The sequence below is a fragment of the Miniopterus schreibersii genome (genome assembly GCF_964146895.1).
Source record: "Miniopterus schreibersii genome assembly, chromosome: 16".
NCBI lineage: Eukaryota > Metazoa > Chordata > Mammalia > Chiroptera > Miniopteridae > Miniopterus > Miniopterus schreibersii.
Window position 1 is genome coordinate 30,285,523 of NC_138116.1, and position 13,865 is coordinate 30,299,387.

General features: G+C 37.6%; 1 protein-coding gene across 1 annotated transcript in view; it reads left to right on the forward strand.

Moving 5' to 3' along the window:
- EFCAB5 (EF-hand calcium binding domain 5) overlaps nt 1–10,862 on the forward strand; it is a gene marked incomplete at its 3' end in the record, with an annotated part of 84,560 nt that extends 73,698 nt beyond the window's left edge. Inside the window, 6 exon segments of the mRNA XM_081162033.1 lie at nt 1,608–1,711; nt 3,644–3,897; nt 5,125–5,411; nt 5,837–5,933; nt 10,680–10,837; nt 10,839–10,862. Of these exon segments, the coding sequence (XP_081018159.1) occupies nt 1,608–1,711; nt 3,644–3,897; nt 5,125–5,411; nt 5,837–5,933; nt 10,680–10,837; nt 10,839–10,862 (924 nt within the window).
- Nucleotides 10,863–13,865: the final 3,003 nt, after the last annotated feature.

Consider the following 13,865-nt stretch of genomic DNA (forward strand, 5'->3'; position numbering starts at 1 on the left):
CTGACCAAATTATTTTAATCCTCATCTGGAGGAAGAATCAACACATGAGAATAGCTATAAAAATGAGGAATGGGAGGGACTTTGCAATCTTGGTCTGGTGAAAGGACAGCTGAACCTACATGAAAGGTTAAAACAATTAAGGTGAGGTTGATATGTTGACTACATAAAAATGTAAAACTTTCTTGCACCAAAGTTATAGAAAATGTAAAATGCTTTTGACTAACTGGGGAGAAATTACTGCATATCTGACAAAGGGTTAACATTACTGTACACAAATCAGTGAGATTTAAAATAAACCCAGTCGGCTGACGTGGCCCAGAGGTTGAGCCTCGACCTAGGATCCAGGAGATCGCAGTTTGATTCCCGGTCAGGGCACACGCCTGGGTTGCGGGATTGATCCCTAGTCGGGGGTGTGCAGGAGGCAGCTGATCAGTGACTCTCTCATCATTGATGTTTCAACTCTCTTCCTCTCCTTTCCTCTCTCTGAAATCAATAAAAATATATATATATATTTTAAAATTATTTTAAAAAAAGAAAAAAAAGCTAGAAGCCCAGCTGCCAGTGTGGGATAATCTTGACAGTTTGCTAAGTATTCTGTTGACAACATCTCATCTAAAGAGTTTGGTGGAACACTTGAAGTCACAGAGTGCAGAGAGGCGAGAGAAGCAGCTGTTCTTCCAAGCACCACTCAACACGTAGCTCATGTGGATCCTGTTATCACAGTTTCCCTTTGGATCAAAGAATTTTTTAAAAGAGGGCATAAAAACCTCGCTTTACTTCTCCTGGTTGAATTAGTCTTTCCTACAGTTTAGTGTACTTTACAGAGTATGTTAATATCACGAACTAGTCTCCACCAAAAAAAAGTTGACCAAGACTCATGAGTCCAAACTCATCAAACTGTAGACATTAAAGATGCACATTTTTTGTATGTCAAGTATACCTCAATGGAGCTGTTAAAAATACATTAAAATATTTTTATAACTCATGTGTGTTATGACCTACAGTCTGAAAACCTCTTAGAGGGGAAGGAGACAAGGAAGAGAAAGCAAGGAGAATGAGAGGAGTGCTTAGCGAGGCAGGAGAACCAGGAGAGAGCCGTGTCCCAAAAATCACGCAAAGAAAGTGTATCGAGAAGGGAGTTGCTCACTGCATCAAAGGCTGCCAAAGGCAGAGGAAGATGAGCATCGGGGATCTGACTGACAGTGAGAGTCACTAGTAACCTTGACAAGAGCAGTTTTGGTGAAGTGGTGAAGACAAGGTCTCCCTGGAGAATATTTTTTATTGTACTTATTTTGGGGGCAGGGAACTTTTCTGTGTTTTCCAGATGTTCTACAGTGCACTTGTAACATCAGAAAAATAACATAAACACAGCATTTTATCACAATTATTTTAAAAAATACGTTTTTGCGTTTAAGTGAATCTCATATTTTGAAATTTTTCTCTTGTGGACAGCTCATTCCTTAATGGTACTGAGTAAGTAAAATGTCACTGTACTTAAAACTAGAAGTCATCTAAACTTCTAATTTTTTCCTATTTGTCCCCAAAAGTTTTAATGAGAATATGAGGTCTAATTATTCCCCATAATGAAATCTCTTCCTCTTTTCAAGGGTTCAGACTATGTTTTACGCAATATGATGGTCACAGGGCCCCTGGGTCTAACAGAAATCCACAAAAATCCCCCTACCATCTTCAGGAAGACATGTATCTTCAGGTAGGAGAGACATCTTCATGTCTGTTTTGTTTGATTGCCAGAGCACACACCTGGTGTGACAGATCTGAAGACACAGCTTTTGCCTCGTAGTATTCACTGACTCTCATTCTGATTGGATTTTAGAGAAAATCTCCTGACTACATGGGTCATATTAACTCCTTTCCCCCTCAAGTCCTTTTAAAAACAAATTTCATTAGTGTTTTATATTAAAATTGCATGCTTTTAAGCATGATAGTGTTATTTCTTTTATGATTTTCTTGCAACAAGGAATTCAACAAAAGCCGCCATGATTATGACAAACACATCCACACCACTTATCAAAGTTCCTCATCTCAATATTAGCTAGCTCGTGAACAAGTATATTTTATTTAAAGAAGACAGGCTGGGCAAAAGTGGAGAGTCAGAGAATGTTGTCTTCAATAAGTACTCAGTTCTAGGTTACTTCAAATGCCTCTCACCTGTAGAATACAAGGAACACTATTAAACTGTGGACAGATGCAAAACAGATCTTAACTAAGAACACACCAATTGCAAAAGCAGCTGACTGCTTCTTAGGGAGGGTCAGTGTAGCTGAGTAGCCAATAATAACCTATCTCAGACTGAAGGATAAATTGAAACTTAAGTACCTATTTAATTAAATTTAGGTTTGGCCCCATGCCAGAATGTTCATTCAGTTTTAAGCTCTTTTCCACATAATTATTCCTTGTGGTGTTCACGAGTTTTACAGTAGACTTGTAGCACCCAGACTCACAACCTTCGATTCTTATGAGTAACTTAGAGCAGGTGCCTTTTGAGAAACTCTGTTGACCAATCAGCTTTATCCTTATGCCTGGGAAGTTCAGCATGATGCATCATTACTATGGTTATCATAAAATCACACAGGGTAGGAGTAGCAAAAAAAAAAAAAAGACATAATCTTACCTGTCATTATAGGGTTGATATTATGAACTATAAATTATAAATGCGCTTTTTGAAGCAATGCAAAGCACCCACATTTTTACAAATACCTCAAAGGAATGGCATCTCAATATTAATGTAGATGGGGGAAGAGGAAATGAGATAAAAAGGGATGTGTCTATACTAGAAAAAGAAGCAGCCACTGCATTTTTATGAAAACCTCAGGTCCCTCATTGAAGCAGATGCTGTCGATGCCCAGCCCAGATCCCCCACGTATCTTTTGCCAGATGTTGCAGGTGCTCCTGCCAATGACTCACACTGTAGCTTTCTCTGGAGGAGTGCCCTTGAGAGAGGTGAGCCTCCCACCAGGAGGTGCCTGAGAGTTACGTAAAGACCCTCCCCACAAATCCAGAGCAACTGAGAATCAATGACTAACAAAAGACCTCTTCCTTGCATCCAGGTGGGACAGATTTTGACAAAGTTTGCCTCCCAGAGCTCCCCTTGGGACCAGGCTGAGGTTAGACTTTACCTGAAATTACATTATGTAGTTTCCCCCCTTTCCTCTCCTGCTTTTCTCAGACCCTCACAGGTTCCTCCTGAGTGCACTCCCTCAATAAATCATTTACCTGTCTCAGGTTCTGCTTCTAGAGAACCTAACACACTCATCATTCCTTCAGGCATTCCACCAATACTTACTGGACAACACGTAAACAAACAAAAATATGAGTACCTTTCAGATAAGTATAAAACATAGTAAAGACAATAAAGCAGTGTCATGATGGGATGTGAGCCAGGTGCTGCTACTTTAGATTACATGGCAAGGGAAGGTTTCTCTAAGAGGGGATGAGTGAGTGAGCTGAGGCAGAGAGCTCTGTGAAATCAAGGGGTGAAGCGGTCCAGGCAGATGACACAGCAACAAGAGGTGGTGGGTTGAAGTGTAGTAGGCACAAAAGAGAGTGATTCAGTATGTTTGGGTGGAATGTTGTGAAAAGGCTGATGTTTTATATCCTTATGTTTATTTGGTTTTGGTTTCAGAGATTTCGTCTTTAAGTGTACAGACAGTTCAGAAGTTGTTTTGGCCTCTGTCTGTGGAGAAAACCACATTGTAATTCCACTTCGTGAAAGAACAGGAGAGGCTTTGGGAGCTCTCGATTTTAACATTGGCAAGAGTAAGATGTTGTTTTATCGAGAATTTAAAGATCTACAGAAAATGATAAAGGTGACCCAAGCTGCCTGCTATGAAATACTGGATGAATTATCTGGAGAAATAAAGAAACATCGTGTCTTAGGTATTGTGAATGTGGCGACAGTCTGGATTTATGGGTTTAATAAGTTTTTTTTGGGGGGAAATAAGTTTTAGGAAAATCACAGACAATGCAATGAAGGATGTTTTCTAAAATGAGTTGTTGCAATATATAGATTTTTCACATGAAAGAAATTCCCTCATGTAGTCTTGGATTGATGAGTATGATCTATAAATTAGAGTTAAGGGTAAGAAATTGCATTTTCTTGGCTAGAATCACATGGTCTTATAATGAGAAGGCCTCCTAAAGGCAATATAGAGCTAGCATTTATTAAATGCCTCATCTTATACCAAGCACTTTAAATATGTTATTTCAATTAGTCCTTACCATAATTCTATGAGGTGAATGGTGATGCCTCATTTTATAGGTGAGAAAGATAAAGTTTACAGAAACAAAACAACTTGCACCAAATCACACAGTTAACAAGTGGTGGAGGGTGAATTTGCACTCAAGTTCAGGTGCTCTTTCCACTGTGTTACATAGCGTTAAGTCATCAGAACATCTCATTTTACAGATAAAGAGCTAAAGCCCATCAAAGTAAAGGTCCAATAGGGACAGAGCCAAGCTAGGGACAGAGCCAAGACCAGACCTCAATCCTTGTGATTCCACATCCATTCGGCTACTCTTGACACAAAACTAGTTTGTACAGAAGGGAGGAAGAAGGAAGCATGGAAACCTTTGGCTACCTAGAAGGGAGTGAGTGGAATTAGAAGAGTAACACATGTGTGATTAAGCTGACAGTTTTCTAGCCATTACACAGGGTGGGGTGGGATAAGAAGAAAAAAATTCATGTCTTTTCAGAGTTCAGTTATGTATAAGGCCAAGACTAAGCACTTTACATATATCATCTCGCTTAATGTCCACAGCCCACCAGAGAAGCAGGAATCAGCCCCATTCTCACAGAAAAGAGGAGGTTCAGAGAGACAACAGAACTAATAAGGGGGAGAGTAGGTATTCAAACTAAGGTCTAACTCCAAAACACAAGTTTTCTTTCACCTTTCCTCAGAGCCTCTTCCTGTGAGTTTCACTAGGTGTTAACTTCATTTCTGCCTTTTGATTTCATGACTAGAGGAAATAATATTGTTTAAAACTGTAAGATATGATTTTTCCTAAAAAAAAAAAAAAAAAAGTTTACTGTATTATGCTCAGAATCCTACAAAAAATGTAATGTATGTATTGACAACCATGTGGGATGTCATTCTGTTATTCCAGAGATTGAAAATGCAGGAGAAGTCCAGCGGGCAGGAGTTCTCTTCTTCCGAATCATGCTGCAAGAGCTGCAGGAAAGCCTTCAGAGGCTAACCACCATGAACTTTGTATCACTGTTGCTCTATGAGAGCAGTCCTCTAGCACAGTCAAACTCTCTGCCAGACAGTGAGTCCCAAGACTGGGAAGCCAATGCAAAACTAATACGTGACATCCTAACAGGGGTTATCTTGTTCATTCATCCAGAGTTGGAATTATCAAGTGACTTAGAAAATTGGGATAAATGTAAACTGGTAAGTTTTTTTTTAAGTTCTCTTTTTTTGAAAAATAACCCACACAATTTTAGGCATGCAGCTCATAATTGCATGAATCATAAGCATACAGATGCAAGAATTTTTACACTGTGAAACATTTGTAACTCGCACCTAGATTAAGAAACAGATCCTTAGCTGCATCCCAAAAGCCCTCCTTTGTACCCTCTCCCATCACCCCCTCATTCACATACACACACACACACACACACACACACAGAGGGAGAGAGGGAAAGAGAAATACAGACATAGTCTCACCCTCAGGGTGACCAGAAGTCTGACTTCTAACACCATAGATTGGTTTTGCTTGTTTTCAAATTTATGTAAGTGAAATTATGTAAACTGGCAAATTGGGTACTCCAGTTCCACTTGCTGGTGATACTGTAACTTTTGTTCTTTGTTCACAGTACCTTAACAGACACTTAGTTGAGAATATCTGTACCTTTGATCCAACTGCTAAGAATGTGGAAATTAATTTAAAGCTCATTGGTGAATGTATCAGAGGTAAATTTCTATTTAATTATGGTCTAAATCATACTAACAATAAAACAGTTCCAAGAGATATTTAAATAAAGCAAGTAGTTCACAAATTCAATTTTTAGGAAAAATAGTTCTGATTATAGTCTTTGAAAAGGAGGGACACGCTATAATCTACTACATTCCCCAAAATGACCGCCTCTGGCACACACGTGAGAATTCAGAAGCACGTCTATCTCCCACTCACTGACCGCATGCACACTGTTCAGCAAAAAACAAAAGTTGAAAGTGAACAGGGGCTGCAGTGAGGATAGGAAACAAGTACATTTAGCCAAAAGGCTATTATTATCTTTAGTTTCAATGAAGAACCAAAGAAAAGAACAGACCATGAGTCTTTATAGACTTGTATTGCAGACTTTTTGGAGGAGGAGACTCAGCAGGAATTGAGAGCATTGAGGCTCCCAGGTTGGAGGAGGTGATGAGCTCTTTGGCCACAGAGAACTGGCTACATATGAGAATCAGTAAATATACAGGGATAGGCAAAATTAGGTTTATAGTTGTTTGTATGGAAAATACAATAACTAATAAATCATAATACAAGAATAAACTCTGTGTTTCATGTACTCACAACTGTAAACCTACTTTTGCTCCACCCGGTACATATATAAGCACATGTTCCTGTATGGGTGCACATCACCCCACCAGGCACCTCAGGTCATTTATGTGACTGGAACAGTAAGGGATACATTTAAAGTTTGTTCCTTTTTGTTACTCATAAGAAACTAATCATTAGTTGGGAAAATGGCTCTGTAGAAATTGCTCACTAAACCTATCCCTCTCCTCCCCCTTCCTGTGGAAACTCTGGATCAAGTCAGACTCCTGTGATACCTATATTAGGCCGAGAGGCTCAGAACCAGAGAGACTCCTAGGGCAAGAAGAACGAAAAGGCAACCCAGAGGAAGACAACCACACTTCTCAGGGTGTCTCTAGCAGTGGTCGTACATAGCACAAGGGAAGCACGTAGCCGTGAGCCAGGGCATGTGGGTGAGAAAGAGGTCTTCTGGCCTAGGAAGGTGAGAGACTCCCAGCAGTCTGGGAGTGCTAGAGAATGAGAGAGAACACGAGATTCTATAAACGTTACCATGAATTAATGGGGACTGCTGTTTAGACATTGGATCTCCTAAACTTAGTCTCCCAAATCCTTGCCTTTTTCTCTCCTATTTTGCATCTTTTTTTGTTTGTTTGTTTCACTTTCTGAGACATTCTCTCAGCCTTCTGATCCTACTGAATTTTTGTTTCTGCACGCTTTCATGTCTAATAGTTTTAGTTGTTGTTCTTCAAATATTTGCTTTCTGCAACATCTTGCTGTTTCATGAGTGCAATGCCTTATCTCCCTGAAGGTATTAATGATAATTATTTTTTAAAGTTTTCTTCTCCCTGTTGTTTCTCCTCTTTCCTTCTGTTTCAGTGTTTTGGTCTCTGTATCTCATGTTCTCTACATCACACTGGGCAACTTCCTTTCCCCAACCCTAGAAATGTATTCTTCAGAGAAGGCGACATAGAAAGTCTCTAGGCTGGGGGGACATCAGACACAGTTGAGAGGGAGAGTATCAGAGTGAAAACAGGGAGAGTATGAATGAGTCTACTGAATATTGCGATGCCTGTAGGCTTTCCCCACTAAGCTCCAACAAAAAGTAGTAAACAAAAGGCACAAACAACTGGTACTTATACCATTGGAGTGCAAGAAAGTAGTGCAAGGCTTTTATTGTAATATATTTAACCCATCAATGTCTATTTTTTAATGTTTTAAAATAAATAATTTATAAATAAATATACATATATTGGGATCATGCTCAATATTTGTTACTGACAGAAGGACATTATCTAAGAGTTTGGAGACCACTGCCTTAAAGTATGAATTTTTATAAAGATAAATTGCATTGATTTCAATTTGTACATATTTGATTTATAGCTACACCATTTAAAAAAGCCAATACAACATGATACTGTACAGAAGTTGTAATTACAATAGAAATGAAACTAATATACTTGCAAAAACTCAATGTTCAGCCTGCAATAAACTTCTACCTAAGCTTTGAGAACTCAAGAAAAAAAATGTAAGATTTAACTTAATCCATTGTTAAAGCAGAGACTCATAAATGGATATAATTAGAAATATTCCATAGCATCCTAATGTTTTAAGCAAAATGAATTCCCTATGTAACTGAAAGTTTGATTCAACTTGAATGTTTCAAAATCAACAGGTTTATACACAGATTCAAAGGTTGACTCAGCAATTATTTTAGCTCAGATGTCTTCAAATAATTTACTATAACCCTTACCAATGCAAAGCAAAAAAAGCATAAATTCTTATGGTTAGAATAGAAAAAAAAAAGCAGTATATCTGCTTGAGAGAATTGTGAAATCTGCGCAAACTACTGCAAAGAGCTGGCATCTACCCACCACAAGAGGGCAGCAGCGCTCAACCGTTGTTAAAGGGAACCCCACAGAGCAGCGATTTTCAACCCGTGTGCCACCGCACACTGGTGTGGCTCAAGAATTTCTAAAACATGCAATACCTGACTATTTAGTCAGGAGCACTGACCTCTTTTCCCTTAGATTGTCTAATAAAAAAATGACAACAGCCAAAACAACAATAGCTGTCAGGTGTGAAAGAATCAAAATTATACTTTTTTTGTGAAATTGGCAAAAAATATATTTTTCGGTGTGCCACATAATTTTAGTAATTAGTTTATGTGTGCCATGAGATGAAAAAGGTTGAAAATAGTTGCCACAGAGCATTGAAGTCTTCATTAGAGGAATAGTTAAAGCCAGTTGTTAAAGCATCAATCTCTCATTGGAAAGGGCAGGAAACAGAAACTACTGGGCCCAGACAGGTTTGGAGTTTCTGTACCTGTTAACAATAAGACAGGAAATAAGCAACAGGGGCTTGTGAAAGGGAATGCCCTTGATCCCCACCCTCGTGCCCTTGAATCACCATGGCTTAATAATGGTTGCAGATAGGAGCCTATTCATTTGGATACCAGATACGAACACTGTGGCAGGCGTCAATGGAAGAGAGCTCTTGATGGGCATTTAGGAAGGGGAAAATAAAAGCTGTGGGGAGCAGGAGAGCTCTTATATCTCAGAAAATCAGTTAGGACTGGTTTTTGAAGTGTTCTAGGGTGAACTTTTATTTAATTTAGATTCATAACGTTAAGATAATCAAAGTAATCTTTGCAGCCTATAGCATTACTTTGTTCCAGGAACTAATAAATACAAAAAGGGATCAATTATAACAAATGCACCTCAATATTTTAAGTATGTATGTTGATTGGTCTTGTATTACCCATAACACGAGATGAATCAGGTATATTTCATGTGCTCTCATGACCAGCATTTGTTTTTGTTTTTATTCATCATTGTCATTGTTGTTAAAGAGCTATGGATAGGTGATATTTAAAACCTCTTATTGAATTATAAGTATCATTTATGGTTTATTCAACTCAAAACAGCAAACATTTATTGGGTGAGGCATACACCTGAGGGTGGGAGGCACCTGAAAGGACAGTAATTAATATTTTTTTGAGCAACTACTATACGACAGATTTTCACATCTTTTCTCATTAATCTTCATACAATTCTGAAGTATTATCCCTGTTCTATGGAAGAAGAAACAGCCTCAGGACAATTAAGTGACCTGCTCGAGGGCACAAGACTCGGGGGGTAGAGTCCAGATTGGAACCCAGATCTGTTCAAATCTGCAGTACAGTCTCTTTCCATTGGACCCAGTCTATCTGACTATTAGTCATTGCCTCCTGGGAAAAAGTAACTTTTATAAATGTCAGTTTAATAGTTTGCAATTTAACAAATGAACCATAATGGTATGCAGTGATTATATATTTTAAAATAATTTTAAATTAGGAAGTATTTCAACATAAAAGTTTGAGACTAACACCTGTGTAGTCATTATGGAGCCATATTCTATATCCAATCTTAACACTATGCATGTTTGAGTCAGACTTTTTAAAAGAAATAAAACATTATATGGCCCTGGCCAGTGTGGCTCAGTGATTAAAGCACCAGCCAGTGCACAGAGGGGTCACAGGTTTGATTCCCAGTCAAGGGCATGTGCCTGCGTTGCAGTTTCATTCCAACCTGGTCGTTGAGTGTGCCAGAGGCAACCAACCAATGTTCTCTCACATCAATGTCTCTCTCTCCCTCTCTCGCTCTCTTCCACTCCCTTCCACTCTCTCTAGAAATTAATGGAAAAAATATCTTCCGGTGAAGATTGACAACAAAATATTATAGGAATAGTTGAGACTTTCTACCCCTCCCTGATCCTATTTTCTTTTCTTTCTCCCTAGAGATAATACTATTATGAATTTGGTGTTTATCATGCATGATTTCTTACTTCTAGCACGTTTATGAATCCATAAACAATATAATATTATTTTGCAGGTTTTAAAGCTTTTAAAAATTGTATCCAAAGAACATATTATCCTGCACTTACATTTTGTGCTCAATAATGTTTTTGAGATTTATCCATATGATCTATGTAGCTCTAGTTCTTTAATTGTTGTTAAGTGCTGTGTAGTATTTCATTAGATGAATATACCAACAATTAATCCTTAGATATTTAAACAAGATCCTGCTATGGTTTTGACTCCAAACATACCTAATAGTGAACGTTCATTATAATACTAGAACTTATATTTTAATTTTAAAAAGTACAAAACTATACACACTAACATTTTTTTCCCCTTGGTGCAGGTCATTCCCGAATGGAAGTATGGAAATTTGGTAATATTGTCATGGAGTACCTATACCACTGGTCACACATCTGTGTAGCTCTCACAGAACTAAACAAAAAACGAAACAGTGCTATTACACCCCCATTGCCCTCCAAGACTGACTCCTGTGTGTATGCAAAAATGCCAGGTGGAAGCTTGCTAGGTAAATGTTAATGGAATTGGTGCTGTATTTAGGATATTTTTGTTATGTTCAGTTTTGTTAACTATAAAATATTTTCAGTTGGGAGTGCCACATAGACATATTCTGCTCCTAGACACTTATCTCAGCACTTCCTAAAACCAAAAGTGCTACCTAAAGAAAAGTTTGATCTAAAAAATATCCAGTTAAGGTAGCCATAACCAAATGCATATTATAGAATATATTCAAAAGTTTCCTTTTAATTTTAGCTTTATATCTGCCATGGGACTATTATGGTTGATTGAATAGAGTTATTTTAATTCTTTTAAGGTAATGAAGTAAAGAAGAGACCAAAGACTTAGGGGAAAATGGCAGTTTTTACATCAAAAGAGTACCAAATAATAAAGATTTTAAGAAACAGACTGGGAATTGTTTTTCTAATTTTTCAAAGACTTCTATGAGTACTACCCTTTCTCCCTCCTCATCACCCCCCCCCCCCACTTTAACAACTTAAAGTTATTTCAACGAATAGAAGTTCTTGTGGGAAAATGTTTGTCCATGACTCATGGAAAAAAGAAAACACTTAAGAAGAAATAACAAAACCCTCTCAAGTTCAAGAACTGCAAAAAGAATTTATATTTATTTAAAGCTTGTTATTCCAGCAAACTTTACTGCTCTGTTGTGAGATTTCATCTTTGCAATAAAATATCTGATGACACAGTCCATCTTTAATAAAATTTAGGGAAATTAAACTTCATTTTCTTTATTAGGTTGACAAAATGTGATGTGTTCCAAACATCTTATAATTTGAGATTTGAGGTCCCTTTTTAACCTTTTCTGATAAGATGGCAGTGTTATTACCAGTCCTCATCTCTTGGATGATCGCATGCCCAGTTTTAACCTATAAGCCTTTTTTTTTTTTTTATTGGAAAGAGGGCTTTTCAGGACATTTGCAGCAACATTTCTAGGAACAATGTTCTTGAAGATATTAAACTGATAGCCACATATTCTCATGGCTTCAGAACAGCTTATAGAGTTCACTGTGAATACAAATGGTATTTTAGGCAGCAAGGGTAAATTTTTGTAGAATACTACCTTTTTAACTACTATCATGGGAATTAAGTTAACTAAAGGGCATTTAGCTTAATAATAAATACTATATTTGCATGGTGCTTAAACTTGTTTGAAATATTTTCACATACTAGGTCATTTTATTGTCCCAATAACCTGTAAGATAGGCAGTCTCGATATTATTATTCCCATTTTATAAATGAGAAAGTCTCTAAGAGTGATTGAGTTACCTAGGCCACAACAGCTAGTAAGAGGCAGGGTAGAGCTAGTATCCAAGCATCCTAATTTCTGGTTACTGCCCTTCCTAGCACTTCAGAAATCTCACTAATAGTTTCCAACCTTTACTAGACTAATGACTATGCATTCAGTCTTTTGGAAATTATTTTAAAATTAACCAGCAAGGCAGATTGGTTGAATGCATTTAACCAGCATTCAAGTAATATACAACCCTTAACACTAGGAGCTTACTTTTTAGTGAAGATGATGTTTCTTACACTTGACAAAAATTTAGCTATAGATTCATACTTAAATCTAGTTGACTGAATAAGTGATTTCAACTGGTGTGACTATTTAGTGTCAGGTATTGCATGTTTTAGAATTCTTGCAGCACACCAATTGAAAATTGCTGGACTAAATAGATTTACTGATTTTCTTATATTTACTTCTACTTCAGAAGCCTAGACTTGATTAGTTGAATTTTTATTCACTCTTTCTCCACAACTTACAGGTAACAATGACGGTGTATGGTGTAGACAATCCAGACCAACTGAGCTACGCAGCCAGGGCTGTAAGGTTTTCTTGTATATATAAAGTGGTATATTTTTATTTATAGGTAGACTGTGATAAGTTAAAGATGTGTACTGGAAACCCTAAAGCAACACCTTTAAAAAGTAAGCAAAGGGAGCCCTGGCTGGGTAGCTCAGTTGATTACAGTGTTGTTCCAATACACCAACGTTGTGGGATAGATTCCTGGTCAGGGGACATACAAAAATCAGCCAATGGCCCTAGCTGGTTTGGCTCAGTGGTTAGAGTGTCGGCTGGTGGACTGAAGGGTCCCGGGTTTGATTCTGGCCAAGGGCACGTACCTCGGTTGCAGGTTCAATCCCCAGCCCCGGTCATGGCTTGAGTGGGAAGCAGTCAATCGATGTTTCTCTCTCACATTGATGTTTCTATTTTTTTCTCTCTCCTCCTTTCTCTCTCTCCCCAAATCCATAAATAAATAAATAAATTTTAAAAAAGAATCAACCAATGAGTGCATAAATAAGTGGAACAAACTGATGTTTCTCTCTCTAAATCTCTCTCTTTCTTCCTCTTTCTCCCACCCCCTTAATCTACTACCAATGGATTTCAGGTAACCCTCCCTCGTTATGTCTTTTATTTTATGTATAAAATAAGCTGCAAATATGACATTCTCTGGAACAGTTTCTCATCCCCTGAGATTTTGCAATTATCCGTTTGGCTCAAATAAACTCATAAAAAGTATAGGTTTGTACGTTTCTTGTGTCGACAATACTAATAATCACTTTAATGAAAATGTTCTAAACACCCAAATTAAAAGGAGGCAATTGTCAAGACTGGGTAAGAAAGCAAGACCCAACGATATGCTATCAGCAAGAGGTCCACTTTGAACATAAAGACACAAATAGATTAAAATAGGTTAGAAGGACAGAAACAGATATACTGTGCTAACAATCAAAGCTGGTTATGTTAATATCAGATAAAGCACATAAGAGAAATAAATAAAGAGGATCATTTCTTCAATTCCAGAGAAAGAATTTTTTACGAGAGTGGAGAATGCTCTAGGCGTGATTTAGGCGTCTAGACAAATCGTTAGCACCATTATTGCCTTTCCTTATTAATCACGTTTGAGAGGTCATGAAGTCAAAGAAATGGCATTTCAGTCCTGTTTTTAATTGAGAATAAACTTCTGACGATAGGGAAGGGGTACTATTATTA